The sequence below is a fragment of the Esox lucius genome, chromosome 12 (assembly GCF_011004845.1).
Source record: "Esox lucius isolate fEsoLuc1 chromosome 12, fEsoLuc1.pri, whole genome shotgun sequence".
In the NCBI taxonomy this organism is placed as follows: domain Eukaryota; kingdom Metazoa; phylum Chordata; class Actinopteri; order Esociformes; family Esocidae; genus Esox; species Esox lucius.
Genome location: NC_047580.1, coordinates 24,637,982 through 24,657,771, shown reverse-complemented (window position 1 = coordinate 24,657,771; position 19,790 = coordinate 24,637,982). Strand labels below are relative to the sequence as shown.

Below are 19,790 nucleotides of genomic sequence, written 5' to 3'. Positions count from 1 at the left end.
TGGTGTTGCTTCTATTGCAGTGTCTGACTATGAAGTCAGGATTATCAGTGTTCCATTACAAAGGAAAACACTTCTATAAACAGACTCATTTTTATTGCGGTAGTTATTTGGAAAGAAAACAAACCAGATTTCAAAAAAGGATTTCATTTTATTGGACAAAAGAAAAGAAAAAGACCAAATAAATAACAAACATAGCATTCTCTTCAGAACTGTGTCCATATTTCAGCTGACCATGACTTACATAGTGATGTATTCATGGAAACCATTTCCTTTTTTAGGGGAACATAAGCATTTCAAGATGTTTAATTAAATAATGTTCATTTTGAATTTTAATACCAGTACTTCAAGTATTTTGAGCCTGAAGAAATATTTATTTGAGTCCTAGCAGAAAGAGAATCTGACTTAGAAGCAGAATTACTAGCAAAAACGTGAAAAGTTCAGTGGATTTGGTTGTAACTTTTAAATATTTATTCTAGCATTTATATATGCAGCATCAAAATATCTGTCCAAACACTGATGTCATCATTACTCAGAATGGTGCTGTGCAGACATTAAGCAATGGTGGTTTAAGATTAAGAAACTAACAGCAAACAATTTCACTGAACATAAATCTGTGTTACCCTGCATCCATGGTAGATACAAATTTGTTTAATTTAACTTCCTGAAACTCTACTGTTCCCTTTTAAGAAAACCAAACAGAAGCGAAAAACACAGGCTTTTTTCTTCTTTTTTTCCTATCCAATTTGATCATATCCAATTGTAACTATGATTTATGTCTCATTGTAACAACTTCCAATAGTTTTGGGGGAGCTGAAGATTGCAGCAAGCCTGCTTCCTATGCATCTGTGCCAAGTGATTCAACTTTTTTCCTTACTGTTTGTCCAACCAATGAGTTGCGCGCATCAACTCAATTGCAAGTGGCCATTTCAGTTAGCTTTGCAGGCACCCAAGCAGCCGGAGGGAGCCGCAGGGGTGCGATGTGACCAGGAAATATCAGCTGAAGATTACTGTACACACAATGGCAATGCTGCACAATCTACATCGCTCATAGAGTTTCCAAGCCCTCAAACCTCTGTGGTGGTCTGTTTGGGACTACAAAACAGTGGCTTTGAATGCAATGCCACCTGGGAGAAATGTATCTTTCTTTTGGAAAATTGCAGGGAGGTCCCTCCCAGATTCAGTTTGTTTACATACATAACAGAATACATAACAGAATAAGTGGAATGAATTTACCCCAGGCCCCTCCCAAATGAGCACTGCCCCTAATCAGAGTTCTAACAGACAGCTTCATAATCGTCAAGTCAAAAGATTTGAAAAGCAGGATGCATCATACTGCTTCTACTCTGAATGACTAGCTGAGGTCAGACCTGTCCTCTCCTTATTCATGTGAAATTCAAGATGCCTGGAGTATTTTTGTGGTGTACAACATGACAGATAAAAACAACAGAAAACATTTCAAATATAAATTTCAAGTTCCTGGACATAAATAAATATGTTTCACATAAGAGCATTTCAATTTAATCAGTCATGAAAAATTGGTATATTAACTCTTCTGGGATTATCACAGCTGTTTCTCTGTATTGCTAACATGAACTTGGAACCATGAAAAAAAGCCACTGGTATAATTATCCCTGTGAATACCCTGGAATACAAATATCACTGTTTATGCGGGCATAGGACCCAATCTGTACACTTTCTTTAAAATACTGTACACATTCTTATAAATATTGTACACTTTCTGGATTTGTTTGGACAGAAAACAATGCAGTTATCGATATATGATTGGGTTTAGAAAATGACACATGTTACAATCTTATTTAAACTGTAACTTCGCAGGAAGATTTACAACATCTGTCACTCGCCAAAATATCCTATCCATTTGATTTCCATGCATGTAAAAATATCTAATTGAAGAGTCAAGGGAGGTAGTTGAGGAGTGTTCTGATGACTTGGCATTGTTGGCGCCACTCACTGGTATACAATACATATAACATAAACACTATCTCCAACCTCAGAGGACAACACCTTGGTTTCTCAACTCTCTCCAACAATTTAGCTATAGCTGAAAAGCAGAAGACAAAACCAGAATGTTTTGTCACCTGAAAACAGCGGTGGCTCCATTTAAGAATGCTGCTCACTGTTATTCCTCACCCTGTAGAGAACACCACATGGAACAGAATGCCATCTTGTGGGGGAAGTTCAATGATACATTATTTTCCATGTCCAGCCGACGTCCACTTATTTGGCTATGGCTAAGTAATGGCCAGGTCAGGGGAAATGTCATGTTTGGGAGAGCTTTGGTCTATTTTAATCTGTTGCTAGTGCCCGCCTCCACTCCGAGACACTCCAGACACCCAGTCATTGATGAGAAAGGATATACTCATCACAATGAAGACGAAACCTAAAGCAGCAAAGCAGGCAGCCTGCAGAAAGAGGCAGAGACGTGGAAGAATTAACCCGAATGACAGCAAACTCTCTGACATCGATTAATAGGCTTGACTGTAATAACTGAAGAATATTTACTGCCACATCGCTAATCAAGATGAGATAAAGGATTCGGGTTTTACCAAAATCTTTGGTCTGGATTTTAAAGGCTCTGTCTCTTCCGGAACAATCCTGATGTAGAAGATTCCAGGGAGGATAAAGATAAGGCTGGGTGCAGAGGTTGATCCTGTGTGTGGGGCGAAGAAGGAGACGTTGAGGGAAGGAGCGGAGAAGAGGTGGAGGGAGAGGTTGAATATCACACTTAGAAACATAAGGATTCAAGATAATAAAAGTAGCATTCATTTAAAGCTGCCACTTTGGATTGCCGCACATCGTGTTTTCACAGTCACGTTACATGTCTCACCAATGACACCAAAGATGTACTGGATAGTGGGAACAAAGATGACCAGTAGGTTGACAACGACGAGGAGACACATGGCGATGGTGACGTGGCGAGCCCAGTGGAAGGGCTTCTCAGGGAACAGCAGCTGCAGCAGGGCCCTGCGGATCTACGGAGGACAGGGAGATGGGTCCCAGGTCACACCCTTAACTATTCATAGTGCACTACTTTTGATCCCTATGGGCCCTAGTGAACAGAAAACTGGGTGGCTCGGCTCTCTGTAATTTAACCGGATATTGTTGGAATCTTGGGTTATTTCGGTAATTGACAATTCATCTATGGAAGTCTGGTGACGGAAGAAATGTTTAGGCCCATTCATGATTACAGACTGACCATTTGTGATAACCTTGACTTCTCAAAAAGGGAAGTAAATGTTATTTCATGAAATTCCCTCTGTTTCTAGAGCTTACTTTCATATTAATGCTGTGGTAACTTCAGTGAAGAGCTATAAAGCACTGGAATCACCGTAACAGTACTAGGCCCCACAAGCCAATGTGAGAGTATATTAAAAGAAAACAACCAATACCCTAGTGTCAGGTTTTGGATGTGTCTTCAGTATGATTTTGTTTGTATGCGTTGTCTGGATTTGTTTATTCGTTGGATTTTGTTTGCTCTGTAACGGTTGATTATTTTTCTGTGGTTTCAGATATTCTAGGTTTGGTTTTCTATGCTTATTTTGGTTGAATTTGTGTCATTCGATCCACCTGTTCCTAGTTTAGCACACCTAGGTATTCAGTGGCCAGTCTCAGTTCCTCGTGAGGTATTGTTGATCATGTATGAGCCTGTCACTCTTGTCATTTTCACCTACCAGTAATTCGACCTTAGCTTAAACCTTGACCTACCTGCCTGTTCGACAATTTCGTACCTTTGCCTTCTCTTTTGATAACCAGTTCTTGACGAAGTCTGCCTCGACTACGATTTACCTGTCTTGCCCTTCGGATCACCAGAACGAATAAATCTACCAACAGCGCTCCGCGTTCGGACCCACTCCCATCTCCCTGCCTCATCATAACACCTGGTCCCAAACATCATGCCTACCTCAACCTGCTCATAATTATCGCACAATCCAAGGCTGAACCACGGTTCTGAATCTCACCGGGAAGAGGACAACGGGGACAGTAAGAGTAACGGCCACCAGCACAGCCAGACGCACACACAGGATCAGGGTGTCCAGGGGATCCACTTGGATGTAAGTGTGAAGGAGCTCTGACTCAACGTTCCCTGAAACATAGGGAAGTACAGACTGGTGGTGATACATCCGGTCTGGAGTCTAGACACACAGAAGTATACCATAGAACGATGGCAGCCATACGGATAAGGTCATAGGCCGACTGTGCCAAATACAGACTTCCCCATTTGGTGACAACATAGTAACAGTACGATTGGAGAGTCTGTACATAATGACTATGTTAATATGTTAATACTGTCATTGCTTCAGTAGCAGCATTTTACCGAAGAATGTGAGGTAACCAAAGATGGCGGTAAGCCCATACATAACGAACATGGCCAGAATAGAGATATTGGCAACCGTCTGCATGCGTTTCTTGTTGGCACTAAGGTGAAAAATGGAAACACAGATATTTTAGTACAAACATTTGACAGTACACCCTGTAAAGAAAATGTTCTAGAGGATTCTTCAAATTAAAACTTTGGGGGAACCCCTATTCAATATTTAGCATCCCTGTAGACTTTGAATAAGAGTTCCCATGAATAACTCAGATTGGGCTTCCCCCATGATTTCAATTTGAAAATCCCTTAAGGGTCATTCAGTAACAGTTTCCTTTTGTAAACAGAGTCTAGAATGAATTGTGAAAACACATTACATATTTTTTTCTGAATTGTGACATACTTCTTTAGCTCAGTGTAGATGGGAAGCACTTCAGGGTGGCAGACAAAAGCAAAAGCCAGAATAGGGATGGTATATGCCGTCTGAAAGCAAAAAACACCATGATGACAGAAGTAAAGAAAAATCTCAAAAGATTCCAATATCTGATATATTTGCATTTTATTTGGGAAGTCCTGATGTCCATTTGTAGATGCTCTACAGACGGTCCTACTACATACAAACTTTCTGGCACTTTCTGGCACAACAACTCATTGCAAAGTTTACAGTTAGGATTAGATTTAGAATAAGGGTCAGGGTTAAGGTAAGAGTTAGTAGATAGATGAAATCTACAGGTAGACTATCAAGACTCTCCAAAATAAAGTTGTTCTTTTCTCCCACTCTCTAACCTGAGTGTTGATAGTGATGAGCTTTGGCTCACAGAAGTCTTTTTCAAAGGAGCTGTTGGCCAAAAATGAGTGATTAGAAAGACTCTCATTCAGGCCATAGGATGAGTGGTTAAAGCTAGTTATCTCCTTCTCCAGTGGACACAGGATTTCGAACTTCTTATAAATCACCTAGTGGGAGAGACAGACAGACTGTTTAGTCAAACACTGATGCACTGATTAGCCTGGGTCCAGATCTGTACCATTTCACTGGGAGTTGCCCAGATAGCACAAAGAGATCTGTGTTGTTTAATGTAGCTGGTTGGGAGATTGTTAGTTGGCCGGTTGAGGACTCACCGAGATGAGGAAAAACAACATGCAGGAGAGAGAGAAGCCACTCGTGTAACCAAGGTAACCTGTGAGGAGATAGCAGGAGAACACATTGAATTAACATTGTATTGACACAAATCACGTAATTCTGGGCATGTCTCATAGTCATTAGAAGTTGACATGTAACAAAATGAGATGAGAGGAATGAGGAATGGAGAATAACGGAAACATACCAAGGTGCCGCATGAGTGAGAGTGGCAGGATGATGAAGAAGCTTACAATGATGATGAGATACTTCCCATTCAAATACCACTGTCTGAGAAAACACAAACATTTTACACTATTACTCAGCCCATTTCTATAGTCTCCAGTTTGGAAGCCTACATTATGACAGAACACTAATATATGCCTTCTAGAGACACTCACCCAGGATTTTCAGTCAGACCCAGAAAGGCTTGAATTACCAGTGGCAGCTCAGACTTCACAATGAAGAGGTAACTGGACATGGCTAGGAAGATTTCAAGGGAACAAAGCTTAGATCAATAACAGCAACACATTCAGTGTCACTTGTAATTGCACTTAAGTGAGTACATACAGTATAATGATAACTTGTCAGTGATAAACATTTCAAATTGGAAAATATATATATTTATAGATACATTTCACTCCAAAATATGATTACCCTATTTTGTTTTATGACAACATCCACTCTATAATAAAATAACACTGAAATATTTACAATATTATCTTTTTTGTAATGAAATAAACTCCTTGATGGTACCACAGACACAATTAAAGAAAACACTCAGTCTAAAGTGGTCCTGTCCCATATATTTAGGATATTATGTACCACAGATGATGAGATCCCGAAACTCTTAGCAATTTTAAGTTGAGAAACGTTATTCATAAATTGTTACACTATTTGCCCGCATGGTCTTTTAAAGAGTGATGAACCCCTCCCCAGCACCTCATCTGACAGGCCCATATTAGTTATGTTGTTGGTTTTTTTAGTTTTAGTTTTTTTAGCATTACACAACATTACACAACACAAGCTTTTGTTGCCTCTGTCCCAACTCTTTTTGAATGTTATTGTTTTCAAGAACAATAACATTTCTCAGTTCAATATTCAATATGTTGTCTTTGTACTATATTGTAAGAAATATAGGGTTGAAATGATTTGCATGTCATTGCATTCGGTTTTTATTTACATTTTATGCCGAGTCCCAACTTTTTTGGGAATCCAGGCTGTAGATAATTTGAAGTATATTTAAAAAAAATACAAATCTGCTTGGGTGTATCATACCTCCCACATTGTGTATGGTGATGATAGAACCGGCCAACACTTTCCCAGCTTGTCCAAAGGCACGCTGCCCAAGCTGCTCATAGGCACGGATGCCTGAAAACACACACGTGAATGCATGCACACACACACGTTAACATAGCCCCATGCTTGAACTAATAAACAGTACTGAAGTTCTTTAGATATACAGAATATGTAGGAAATGGTAGACATGGTTTTGGTTTAACAATAGATAGGTATCTTGATTAAATGCCACCATCTTACCAACAAATCCTGCACTTCTCAAGAGGAGGTGAATGGAATAGGCGGACAAAATGGCGATGAATAGCAACAGGACACTGAAAGCACACGCAGACACACACCAGTCAGAACACTGATTTAGTAACAGTGTAAACCTAGGCATTCAGTATAACTAGCTTAATCCACATATCAGTACAGCATTTGGCACAGACCCACCAATAGCTCAGGAGCCTAGTGGTACCAAACATCACATCGTAATGGCTAGAGTTAAGGCTAATGACTCAGGTCCTGTTGACCCAAATTCTCTTGCTGCTGTACTGACAACACGAATTACCATCGCAACCGTGATTTGTTTGTGACACCGCTTACCGGCCTGCCAGTCCAGCGTCCACCTTCCCACTGGGCACACACTGACTGAGGCCGACACGCCTCGGATCTGACCACTCCAAGTTATTTATAAACACAAATCTGATTTGGGAGAGCGGCGTGTGTGGGACCACTAATCTACCCCCACTGATGGGGCAGCCCACGCACACAGACACAGGAAGGGACGGAGAACACACAGCACAGACCACGTCCTTCCCCTCCCTCTGCAACCGTGGTAGGTCACTCACACCCACAATAGCCCTCAACTTCTCAAACAAGCTAAGTGTTTCCCTTTAAGACGCCTGTTGGCAAAGATCTGCATGGAGTTAGGTGTCTGGAATGTGTCATAACGTTAACGTCACCACTACACTATGAACACAGCTTGTCATTCTATAACCCTATTGGGTATTTAGCCTGGACTCAGACACAAACACACGCACACACACACACTGATCCTGCTAAACAAGAAAGCCTAGTGCGACTTGTGTTGTGTAGGCATGGTTACACACAGGAAGAGGATGATGCCAGTGTTGGACATGGCATACGCTAGTCCCAGAATCCCACTTCCCATGATGGCATTGCTGAGATTGAAGATGGACATCCCAAATGAAGTCTTCCCCTCAAACTAAGGGAGGGAAATGAAAAGAAATAATCAATTTCATACCACAGTGTAATTACCTCAGGGACAACTAATCCCTCATGCGCACATTTATGACCTTTAACCTAGGATGGAGCACTCACGTCAGTGAACTGAGGTGCCTTTATTCCTGGGCTTTTCCCTGGAAGGAACTCATCCCGCTCTGCCATGAACTCCACTCCATCAAATCTAGATAACAAAATGAATGAATGTATAAGGAAAGCTGCGGTACCACTGTTGTGCAACGCGTGATTGAGAGTAAGAACGCCACAGGTGCAGTAACTGACTGCCCACACTCAAAGCATTTCTAATGGCATTGCTGAGTTATTGCTATAGGTGAAGACAGGCGCAGTCTGCTCATATACCTGTCCTGCTCATATACCTGTGTCTTGGCAAATGACTCACCCATCTTCAAAATTGTGCTTGTCCAGGCCAAGGTCTTTGCTATGTTGCCCATTCATCTTTTGTAGCTCCATACTTCTGCCTACATCCATGGCTGTGTGGGAATGAAGGTACAGTGTTATGGACTAAGAAAGACAGAAATACACCCTATGGAAAAAATAGAACACATTTATCTGTAATAATAATCTGTAATAACTGGGTACTAGAGACATTGCACTCTGATGATCAAACAGGGAGACATCACTAGCCAAGATCTATGAAACTGGGGTGAACACTGCGTGTACACTAAATAAGAACAAACTCAAATAATAAATATATAGCAGAAGGATAACTTATCTGGCAGTCTACATTTGGATTTGAATATAAACAAGACGCTGTTGAATGTTCCAAACAGAAAGTCTGTTGTGGAAAGGAAAGCGGAGGTATAATGTGGAAAGCATGGAACTGATGTAATGAGATGAATATAACAGCTAGCCTCAGGATAAACCTAATGAAATCTATTAATTCATGATGACACAGGATTTGGCCAGAACTGTTGCATCTGTTTATAATCAACAATTGAAATTCTGCTGAAATTGGATGAAGTCAATGGATTACACATGATCATGGAAATGAAAGGCCACTGGGTTTCAATCCACAATGAGGTCCAAAAGGATTTACAAGATAATTACTTTGTGATGTATATATTTAAATTAATTAGATATACAGTATTGCTACTCCATAAAATACTGAGGACAATGTAATTCATGTTCATAGAAGAAAAACAATGTTTCACAGTTGGTCTACAATCACCTTTTCTAAAAAAAAAAAAAATTATATCCAGTGTAATGTGAATCATTCCATATATCACCTATGATTTTGAACGTACATAACAAAAAACCAAAAATCATGAACATCTCCAGACAATCAGACACTTCTGACTATTCTTTATATAATCCACCATAAGAACTTAAATATTTCATAAGTGGCACTAGATGGAGATATTTCCCTATTCTGTTTCAAGGTAGGGACAATATACTGTCAATTAAATGAATACACTGGCATGGTTGATTATTTATTCCAAGCATTACAGGTTTCTATTTCATCCAATGTGTTAAAGAAAATACATAACCTGTTTTCTAACTTTATTTGGAATGCAAAAATGGAAGTGTTAAACAATAGAAAACAAGACATTATTGTCCTTGCAGGAGAATTAAAGCCATACAATTAAAAACATATTATTTAAAATATTTCTAAGGGTTTAAAGGAAAAGATATACATCCATTATATTTTATATTATATACATACATATACATACATACATAAATATACACATATGTATAAAAATATATAAAAATTATATATAGCAATGATTCTCAACTCTGTTCAAATATGGGAAAGATTACATGAATGTATGAAGTGGAACAAATCCATATTGCCAGGCATCCTAATTTATAATAACCTGTATTGTGATAGTTCTCTCCTGTCCTTTAATAAACTACAAGTCGATCAGGTAGTGGACTGAGTCACTACCTGATAAAAAAGGATGTTCTGAAGAACAAAATTGGTGAAAACTGTCGGCCACATTCATGTTCATATCAAAACATGTTGTTGTAATTTCTTGCTTATTGTTATGTATTATCCTTTAATGTAGATTTTCCATGTAAATCAAATTAAATGTGTGAGAATGTGTGTTGTTGGAGAGGGAAATATGGATGGTTGCGAAAGGAATATACTGTGATATAAAACCCCCAAGTATGTTTTATTGTTTAAGCATAAAACGTTCTCATTTATGTGCATACAATATAGTTCAGAATTGAATCATTTATTGTTTATTCTGTATATTCAAAAGACTAGATAAAAAGCTAAATATTATTTCTAATTATTTATTTTAGATCAATCTAAAACGACCTTGTTTTATTTTCCATGATAAAGCATTGTGCTTTGTGTGGCATTTTAAAATACTTTTCCCAAAAATTAAGGTCAAACCTGCAAAGGCTCGAGTCAAACTGTTAACCTATGACTACAAAACACATTTTGCTGACTAACCAAGGCAGTAACAAACACATGAATGAGGTAAATAGAAAAACATCTGAAGCATTGTGTGAAATATACAGCTACTTAAAGTCTAAGTGCCAGAAAAGGCTTCAAATAACCAACGATGTCAAATATCATAATATCGTGCTTATCTGCTCTGGGCAACAGGTAGTCGTTCTTATGTTCACAGTCTCTCAGCCACTGCAATGGGTCCAGCAGTGGCATCTTAAATAGGACCCTATTGTGCACTAAATTTGACCAGAGCCCATATAGAGCTCATTACTTACTGTGGGACAACTGCAGTTATCCATCAGAAGAGCAAAAATACTGCTAGTTAGTGTTACCCACAGGGAAAACCAAAATGGTGGTTGAAACTAGAAAAGTCAGGTGTTTCATTACCCTGGAATGACAATGACTAACCCATAACAACAAACAAGGCCCTGGCCTGGTGTCTCCTATTGTCTAGTGTCTAATAGGTGGATATTTATAACGAATTTATTGTCCGCAATTTTCTCTCTGGCTTCTGGTAATTTATTTTAAAGAATCTGCAGTTTCAAGGTTTTTTGCGCTTTATTGGAGTGAGCAGGGGGCTAGACTCAAACACATGCTGTAGAATTGTGAAGCCAAGGCTGTGGATTCGACCAGTGTAAAGGTAAAATATCACACATGTTACACCAGCATTTGTGTTGTGCCATTGTCACTGGGTTTGCCTGTTATTAATGAACTATACAAACATTACCGTTTAAAGAATCAAGTGAGTTTATTATGGGTTATATACTGTGTCATTTTGTGAATGGGAACAACTAGACAGACAACTGCTTGACTACCAGTTGGTGTTCTACCAGTTCTGTTTTAGAGGAGTTTTCATCATATGTGCCTTCTGATAGATCACCCAATGATTACAAATTCACACAAATGTAGAATCAACTAACAGAACCTCATAAGCTATTTCTCTGAAAAGCAGTCACTTACATGTGACAATGAAGAGTTTTAGGCTGGCCAGTCCACTTAATTTTGAATAATTTTTTTTACTTGTATTATATAGAGACATATTATCCACAACACTGTAATTTACGTTGGCCATACTATCCCTCCCTGACAGCAGTGAAAAGTTTAAGGCTGATTCCATTAGCTTACTACACCTTTAATGGTACATTTTGATACAGGATTGACCTTAGTGTTCTATTAAAAAGGCACCGCCTTTCTGTTTCTGTTGAGTGGCTATGGTTCCAGTGGACCCGCACTTAAAACTGAGGACCTCAAGCATTTTTCATAAGGGATTTACCAATCAATGGCTGTGAACTTTGACACCTTGACAAAGCAGGAGTCTTAAATGATAAAGAGGTTGTTGATAGTTCTCTCCACAAGTCACACTCTAGATGGATACTGGCGGCCCATTGTTGTGTCTCTATGGAAAAGCAAAAATACTACTTTTTCCTTAAAGCTGAGTAGAACAGAGAGTAAAACACTGCTATGATTGAGATTCCTACCACATGGTCTTGTCTGATGCAACATTGCCACACCATAGTACTGACACCCCATTTCCTGGATTCAAAAGTTCCTACTACATTACACCACAACAACTCACTCAGCTACTTACCAATACTGTGGAGAAGAAAGTCTGCTTCCTTTCACCCTGTATATCAGTTAAAAGTCCACCACGTTCCACGCTGTACTTTCTTTCCCAATGTAAGCTCCTTGGGCTGGGGAAGAGAGACAGAGAGAGAGAGCTTAGGATACGCTTGAGGGAGAAAGGGTGGGAGGAGAATAAGAGGAAGGAGGGAGAGAAGGAGGGAGAGAGTGAGGGAGAGAGCGAGGGGAAGGAAGGGAAAGAGTCCTGTTAACTAATATCCCTTTTAAGTATTTGTTTAGCAAGAGGTGTAAGTGACAGCTTTGTTTTGAATGGAATCTATATGTGGCAACAGGCATACAAAGAAGAGATCATTCAAGTACAGTAAAAATACAAATGGGGAGCTATCTTCCCTTTTCCCCAAATAATACTATCAAAATGAATGGGGGAACTAGTTAACAAGGCCATCAGAGGTGTTCTGAAAGCATGGGTGGTACTGGGTAGATGGAGACAGATATGGAGTTGCATCCTGCTAGATCAAGGCCACATCACTGTAATTAGCTTAGGAGATAAGTGCTTTTTTAAGGTTACGTGCTGTTGCTTTAAGACTGTAAACAATTCACACGCTAACACCTCCTTTTGTGCCAGAACAGATGGTCACCATATAGCATGCATAAAAAAACAGAGTGGCACTGAAAAAATTGAGAAAATCATTCACGCGGTTTGTCTTGGGAGAATTCCTCATCTCCATCTGCCTAACGTTCATTCGTAGTAATACAGAGCGTGTAGTCACAGGCGTAACTAGAAGAAGAAAAAAATATCCCCACCAATATACCACACCAGCTTGTACCCACCCCACTACATTCCAGTAACTGAAACGTAAACGACTTTCTTGGTAAAAAACGGGAGCACCAAGCAGATACTATATCAACACATTCAAGTCATGGAGAGCGGTTTGCGCACAACGTGCTCAACCCGTGAAATCCATATCAGGACCGGCCACATGCATCCGATTGGTTACTGAGAATAGAATTAACAATAATATCACACCTAAGATTAACAATCGCCACGAAAACACCGCAGCTGATAACATTGACTCAAGCATAGGAATACACGTCAAACACTTGAAACAGCAGCTAACAGATTTCAGACGATTTCAGCACTAGCGGACACAGGAAGAACTTGCGACTGAAGAGGCCCAGAAGTGTTGCTAGGATCACAATACATTCTGGGCTTTGTAAAAAAAAGGTATATACACCATTTGAGATCAGGGTCTATTCATGAAAGATCCAGGGCTATAGCCCCGGACCCCTATGCCTTACGACGCCCATGAAGAGGCCTATAGCAAAAACACCAGCAAAAACGTTATTTTGAATTATTAGACTACATGCCAAATTGAAGCTCGGGACACGACGCAATGCAAAGAAATGCCAACCCCCACTGCTGGTTCTATAGTCTAAATATTTATTTTAAATTGAGATCCTCTATTCAATTTATTTTACTATACAACAGACTTCATATTTCATGTTTTTGAAAAATCTGCCTCAATAGGCAATCACTCACAATAATATGCACAGTTTAACTTGGAGTAGCATAGCCATGGCCGTGGTAGTTTCATCTTCCTCAGCTACCTCTCTGGTATTATTATTGGGGTTGGTTGGAGTTGGTTACGAAGAGAAAGAGCAGCTTGACTCACTTAAACGGCTTGGCTGCAGGTGCGATGGCAAGCCAGCCTCCTCGTCCTCAGCTAGCCCGCGAATGCTAACGCTAGTAGTGGTTGTGCTTTGAGAAAAAAAAGTTAGATGCCTACCCTCTGTTCTTTTTAAGTGTTTATTTTTTAGCACAACTTTTATGCATTAATTTAAATATATTAATAGCTATATAGGTCTTTTACTTCATTTGTTTGTTCTAGCCGGATCTAGCTAATTACACTGCTCAAAAAAACTAAGCATACAAGATTGTGAATCAATGTCATTTCCACGTCCATATGTGCCATCGCAAGAAGGTTTGCTGTGTCTCCCAGTACAGTCTCAAGACCATGGAGGAGATACCAGGAGATGGGCAGTTACAAGAAGCGAGCTGGACAGAGCCGTAGAAGTGCATCAACCCAGCAGCAGGACGGGTATCTGCTCCTTTATGTGAGGAGGAACAGGAGGAGCACGGCCAGAGCTCTACAAAATTACCTCCAGCGGGCTACTGGTGTGCATGTTCCTGACCAAACTGTCAGAAACGAACAGGCATGAGGGACCAACGTCCTCTAGTGGGACCTGTGCTCACAACCCAGCACTGTGCAGCTCGATTGGCATTTGCCTGAGAACATCACAAATTGCAGTTGGCTCGTTCTCTTCACAGATGAGAGCAGGTTCACACTGAGCACATGTGACAGACGCGAAAGAGTCTGGAGACGCCATAGTGATTGTTGTGCTGCCTGCAACACATCCAGCATGACCGGTTTGGCGGTGGGTCATTGATGGTCTGGTGAGGCATATCCTTGGAGGGTTGCACAGACCTCCTCGGGCTAGCCAACGGTACCCTGACTGCTGTTAGGTACCGGGATGAAATCCTCAGAGCCATCGTCAGAACTTACGCAGTGGGCCCTGGGTTCCTCCTGGTGCAGGACAATGTCCGACCTCATGTGGCCAGAGTATGTAGGCAGTTCCTGGATGACGAAGGCATTGATGCCATTGATTGGCCCTCACGTTCCCCAGACCTGAATCAAATTGAGAACATCTGGGACGTTATGTATTGGTGCATCCGCCGCCGCCAAGTAGTGCCACAGACTGTCCTGGAGCTCACTGATGCCCTGATCCAGGTTTGGGGGGAGATCCCCCAGGACACCATCTGCCGTCTCATCAGGAGCATGCCCAGATGTTGTTGGGAGTGCATACATGCATGTGGGGGCCATACACACTACCGAGTCATATTATGAGTTGCCGTGATGAAATTCACGCAAGTTGGAACAGCCTGTGATTTCAATTGTTTACTTTGATTTTCAGTGTGTGTTTGAATCCAGCCCTGAATCAGTTGGTGATTTTGGTTTCCATTGACTGTTGTTATATCATTTTGTGCTGAACGAATTTCACAATGTACAGTAAAGTTTTTGATCTTTAATATATTTCCTTCATCGATATCCTGATGTGTTTTAAGTGTTCCCTTACATTTTTTGAGCAGTGTAATTGAATGTTCAAACAGGAAGAAACGCCCAGTACTGTGATAGAGCTTGCCAGTAAAAATTACAAAATGCTGGACAGCTACTGGAGGGCCTGGTCGGGGTACTACTTTAGGGGCCAAGCAAGGGCCCCCGATCTACACGTTCCCTGGTGCAGCTGCATCACTTGTGCACTCTATTGCTACGTCACTGTGTGTAGTGAAACATCAAATGTAGGCTGGTAGTTGTTAAAGGGGAACTGGACTGTGTCTATTCTGCCTAATCTCTGGTTTGTTCATAAAGTTCTACGTGAGTGTCATGCACGTCCCCAAGCCACAACCTGCTTTTTCTGTATCTACAATGAACCACATATTCCAGGAAACAAAGAAGGTCACAGCTACACAACACCTGATGGAAGTTTCCCCATGTTATTTGTCATATTAACAGGATACACAATGTATGGACCTTTTAAAGCAAGTGCTTACATGTCAGTCCCCTCATGACAATTAAAGACAAATAGAAATAACAGTGTTAAAGTAAACTTTTAAACTTTTCATGACCAAAACAACCAACCAAATAACATATGGCTCAAGTTAATGGTCCTTCAAAGTAAAATTTATGTAAAAACATCCCAATTGTATTTGTATTACCAGTTGATATTTTAATGTCACAAACAATGGCTTGAATTAATATGAACACCTAACAGTATATATTTCAATAACTCTTAAGGTTCTTAGTGTTGCTACATTCATTGGAGGAACTTCAATGTCATGGACCACATGGCATTCAAGCCGCATGGTGTCAAATAGCAAACAGCAGGATGTATTTGTACTCACTTCACTGGTCACCCAGGTGGTAAAGAGCAGACAGGCCAGAGGTCACCGGGGAAGGATGCCCGAGTTTTAGTGGCAAGTACAGGCGCTGAACACAGTGTCCCTATATAACATACCGGTAAGCTAGAAAACCGCCAGAGGGAAGTAAGAAAGAGTAAGGGGAAAATGCGCGCTTGTAAGTGTAAGCCCCTCCCAAGGGCGGGCTATAACGTTATTTTCCTCAACATAATGGAGAGATCTTCACTGACAAGGAAAGAGTGCAAAGGCAACTGTTCTCAAACTCTATGACCTTACACTGAAAAAGATGAATCTGGGAGGGTGTAAATGTGCCACAAATAAATCTGTTAATTTAACAATTCAAATGTAAATGTTTATGTTTACTTGATTATATCATTATATCTAGTTATGAACGTAATCAGCATTTGTTCCAAATACACAATATTTGGAATTACTTTGGTGCCTCTTCTTTAACAAGAGGCACCTAAGTAATCTCAACATCTTTTGTTAGGCACATCTTCCTCCAATATATCTTTGCGCTGTGCATTATGGTCACCTCGTGGATACAATAGAGGGTGAAATGTTTACTTTCTAAATCAGAAGTTTTTTTTCAGTTTTGTCTTAGATGGTAGGAGTAAAATAAAAATGGACACATTTGTTGGTGCCATTTTGAGGGAATGGAATTATTGGCACTAAACCTGCCACAAGAGGCTCAGCGAAGGTTCGATTGAATGCATTTGCTATGGCTTCAAGCTAGTGTTCCAGCTTAGCCAACGTTCTTTAGCGGTTTTACAGGTGTGGGTGAATTTTAAAGCTTTCTATTGTCCAGCCTAATGTTATATTTGACATTGTGTTACGGTGACATGAACGTCTCCACAATTTAAATGTTGATTGCAAGCTAATTTGAGACTTCAACACATGACATTTGCCTAGTTTATAATGAGAAAAATGCCAGGCCTCGTTTGAGGGATTCCTGCCACACACAATAAGGTCTGTCTGCTGTGGTAGTGATGGGTCGTTCGTGAACTATTCATTCTTTTTGAACGAATCTTTTTGGTGAATTGGGATTCATGATTCATCTCAGTAGGATCTTTAAGTCTCGTTCATTGAAAAGAATGATGAACAAAATGAATGGTGATCCATGGCTCTTTCGGATCTTTGAATTTCGTTCACTGGAAGGAATGATGAACAAAATGAACACTGGAAGGAATGATGAACGAAATGAACACTGGAAGGAACGATGAACGAAATGAAGAAGTCAGACTCAAATGGACGAAATTAGTTAAAAGATTTGTTATTTTTACTGAATGATTAGAAAAGATCCAGATCAGTAAAGTGAGTTGAACTTCCCATCACTAGTCTGTGGCCCAGAGCAGGGAAGCTCCGCCCAGGGCAGCCCCACCCAGGGAAGCCCCGCCCACATTGAACATCCTCCCTCTCTTCCAATTTCGTTCCTCTGTGGCCCGCCCCAAGGAAGCTGCGCCCAGGGATGCTCCGTCAATATAAAACATGTCCCATCTTCCAATTGTACCTCAGCGCTTATCTTTCTTTTGGACTACTTCCTTGTTTTATGGGTCGCAGGAACAGCCCAAATGACCAAGTCAAAGAATTGTATTTATATTCATGTCCAATTTACATTGCCAGCTTAGATTGTATATCAGCAGCAGATATTGCATATCCAATGGGTTATATTGGCCTATATCAGTAATTTCCCCAAATGTTTATACTAGTGTACACTACTGAACTATTTGCTTTTCCTTTTCATGGTTATGGAGGTCTATAAATCAATGGTAATTTGAGGTACAGTGGAAGAAAGAACATGCAAGACATAACATTTCTTTGACTTTATTATGAAGTTATAAACTTGTAAACTGTGGCTGATTGGCCATAATTCCCAGAACAAAAGGCACATGAAGGTTTGTCTTGTCATTTGCGTTCGTCATTTATTTACGAGGCTGCATCACATATGCTAGGCCACTTCAGTTACTAAGATTTAATCTCACACTTCCCTTGACAGTGCACATTTTAGATTGTACCTTCCCCAACTCATAAAACACTACCGAAGTCAAGAGAAACATTTACAAACTCAAAGTATCTCCCTGGAGCCATTATAGTCTAAATTCTTGGGGAAGTTGGACCAACACACACCCAGCTTGACCCTATACAGGAGAAAGGGAGGCACTTTTGGGGAGAAACTCAATAACACCGTAGAAGTGCTCAATGTGGCATGTACTTATAGTGTAGCAGTTCTTTTTTTGCAGTAGTTTTAAGTAGTTGATCCATAACATTTTATATTTTTGCAGAGTTATGCTTTGAAATCCAAAGAGAAGCTGTGATGAGAGGCCTCATTCTGTACCTCAGTGAGAGCACAGAGGAGCTCATCAAAGACTACTGGTTAAAGAAAACACACCCCTGTTCATTCTCTGATTCCTGTCTCTTGTCTGATTTGCTAAATGGTGTGAAACTTAACAGCAATGAGCAGGAATTTCTACACCTGCCTACCCCTTTGTCTTCACAACCTTACCTCCTCTGCAGCAGTCTAAGCAGAGATGCCCAGACTTCCCTCTCCCCAGACACTTCCTCTAGCTCTTCCGGGGGGACACCGAGGCGTTCCCAGGCCAGCCGGGAGACAAAGTCCCTCCAGCGTGTCCTCGGTCTTCCCCGGGGTCTCCTCCCGGTGGGACGGGCCCAGAACACCTTCCCGGGAAGGCGTTCAGGAGGCATCCGGAACAGATGCCCAAGCCACCTCAGCTGACCCCTCTCGATGTGGAGGAGCAGCGGCTCTACTCTGAGCTCCTCCCGGGTGACCGAGCTTCTCACCCTATCTCTAAGGGATCGCCCGGCCACCCTGCGGAGAAAGCTCATTTCGGCCGCCTGTATCCGGGATCTTGTCCTTTCGGTCATGACCCAAAGCTCATGACCATAGGTGAGAGTAGGAACGTAGATTGACCGGTAAATCGAGAGCTTCGCCTTGCGGCTCAGCTCTTTCTTCACCACGACAGACCGATACATCGACCGCATTACTGCAGAAAAAAAAAAATCCGGTGGGTGGAACATATCACAGCTAATTAGGTTAATTGGCAACAGGTCAGTAACATGATTTGGTATAAAAAGAACATCCCTGAGAGGATGAGTCTTTCAGAAGGGTAGATGGGAGGGGTTCACCACTCCGAAAGACTGTGCAGGCAAATAGTGCAACAAGAATAACATATCTCAATGTAAAATTGCAAAGAGTTTGGGGATGTCATCATCTACAGTACATAATATCATTCAAAGATTCAGAGAATTTGGAGAAATCTCTGTATTCAATAGACAAGGCCGAAAAACAATATTGGATGGCTGTGATCTTCGGGCCCTCCGGCAGCACTGCATTAAAAACAGACACAGTTCTCTAGTGGAAATCACTGCATGGGCACATGAATACTCCTGAAAACCATTGTCTGTAATCACATTATGTCACTGCTTCCACAAATGTTAGTGTATACTCAAATCATGCAAAGAAGAAGCCATATATAAACAAGATCCAGAAATGCCACCTCCTTCTCTGGGCCCAAGCTCATTTAAGATGGACTGAGACAAAAACTGTCCTGTGGTCTAAAATGTCAACATTTCTGGGAATCATGGACGCCGCATCCTCTGGGCTAAAGAGGAGAGGGACCATCCGGCTTGTTATCAGTGTACAGTTCACATTTTTGCAATTATTTGATTATGTATTTTAATGTGACAACATTGAAGAAATGACACTTTGCTACAATGTAAAGTAGTGAGTGTACAGATCCTATAACAGTGTAAATTTGCTGTCCCCTCAAAATAACACAGCCATTATTGTCTAAACCGCTGGCAACAAAAGTGAGTACAG

General features: G+C 40.8%; 1 protein-coding gene across 3 annotated transcripts; it reads right to left on the bottom strand.

Moving 5' to 3' along the window:
• Nucleotides 1–445: 445 nt before the first annotated feature.
• Nucleotides 446–16,064, bottom strand: LOC105022377 (sodium-coupled neutral amino acid transporter 3). 3 transcript variants are annotated; one of them, XM_010890698.3, is made up of 17 exons: nt 15,938–16,064; nt 11,984–12,124; nt 8,371–8,461; nt 8,070–8,154; nt 7,838–7,953; nt 6,987–7,060; nt 6,726–6,818; nt 5,849–5,930; nt 5,656–5,738; nt 5,450–5,508; nt 5,117–5,284; nt 4,734–4,813; nt 4,337–4,437; nt 3,981–4,105; nt 2,849–2,993; nt 2,568–2,671; nt 446–2,423 (listed from the first exon to the last, which is right to left on the bottom strand). In XM_010890698.3, the coding sequence occupies exons 3-17, from the start codon at nt 8,457–8,459 to the stop codon at nt 2,319–2,321; spliced, it is 1,509 nt and encodes a 502-aa protein (XP_010889000.1). In that variant the 5' UTR covers nt 8,460–8,461; nt 11,984–12,124; nt 15,938–16,064; the 3' UTR covers nt 446–2,318. The 3 variants fall into 3 exon arrangements, with proteins under 3 accessions (XP_010889000.1, XP_010889001.1, XP_010889002.1); XM_010890699.3 differs by having other exon boundaries at nt 11,984–12,086; XM_010890700.4 differs by lacking the exons at nt 7,838–7,953; nt 8,070–8,154; nt 8,371–8,461; nt 11,984–12,124; nt 15,938–16,064 and adding an exon at nt 7,332–7,602.
• Nucleotides 16,065–19,790: the final 3,726 nt, after the last annotated feature.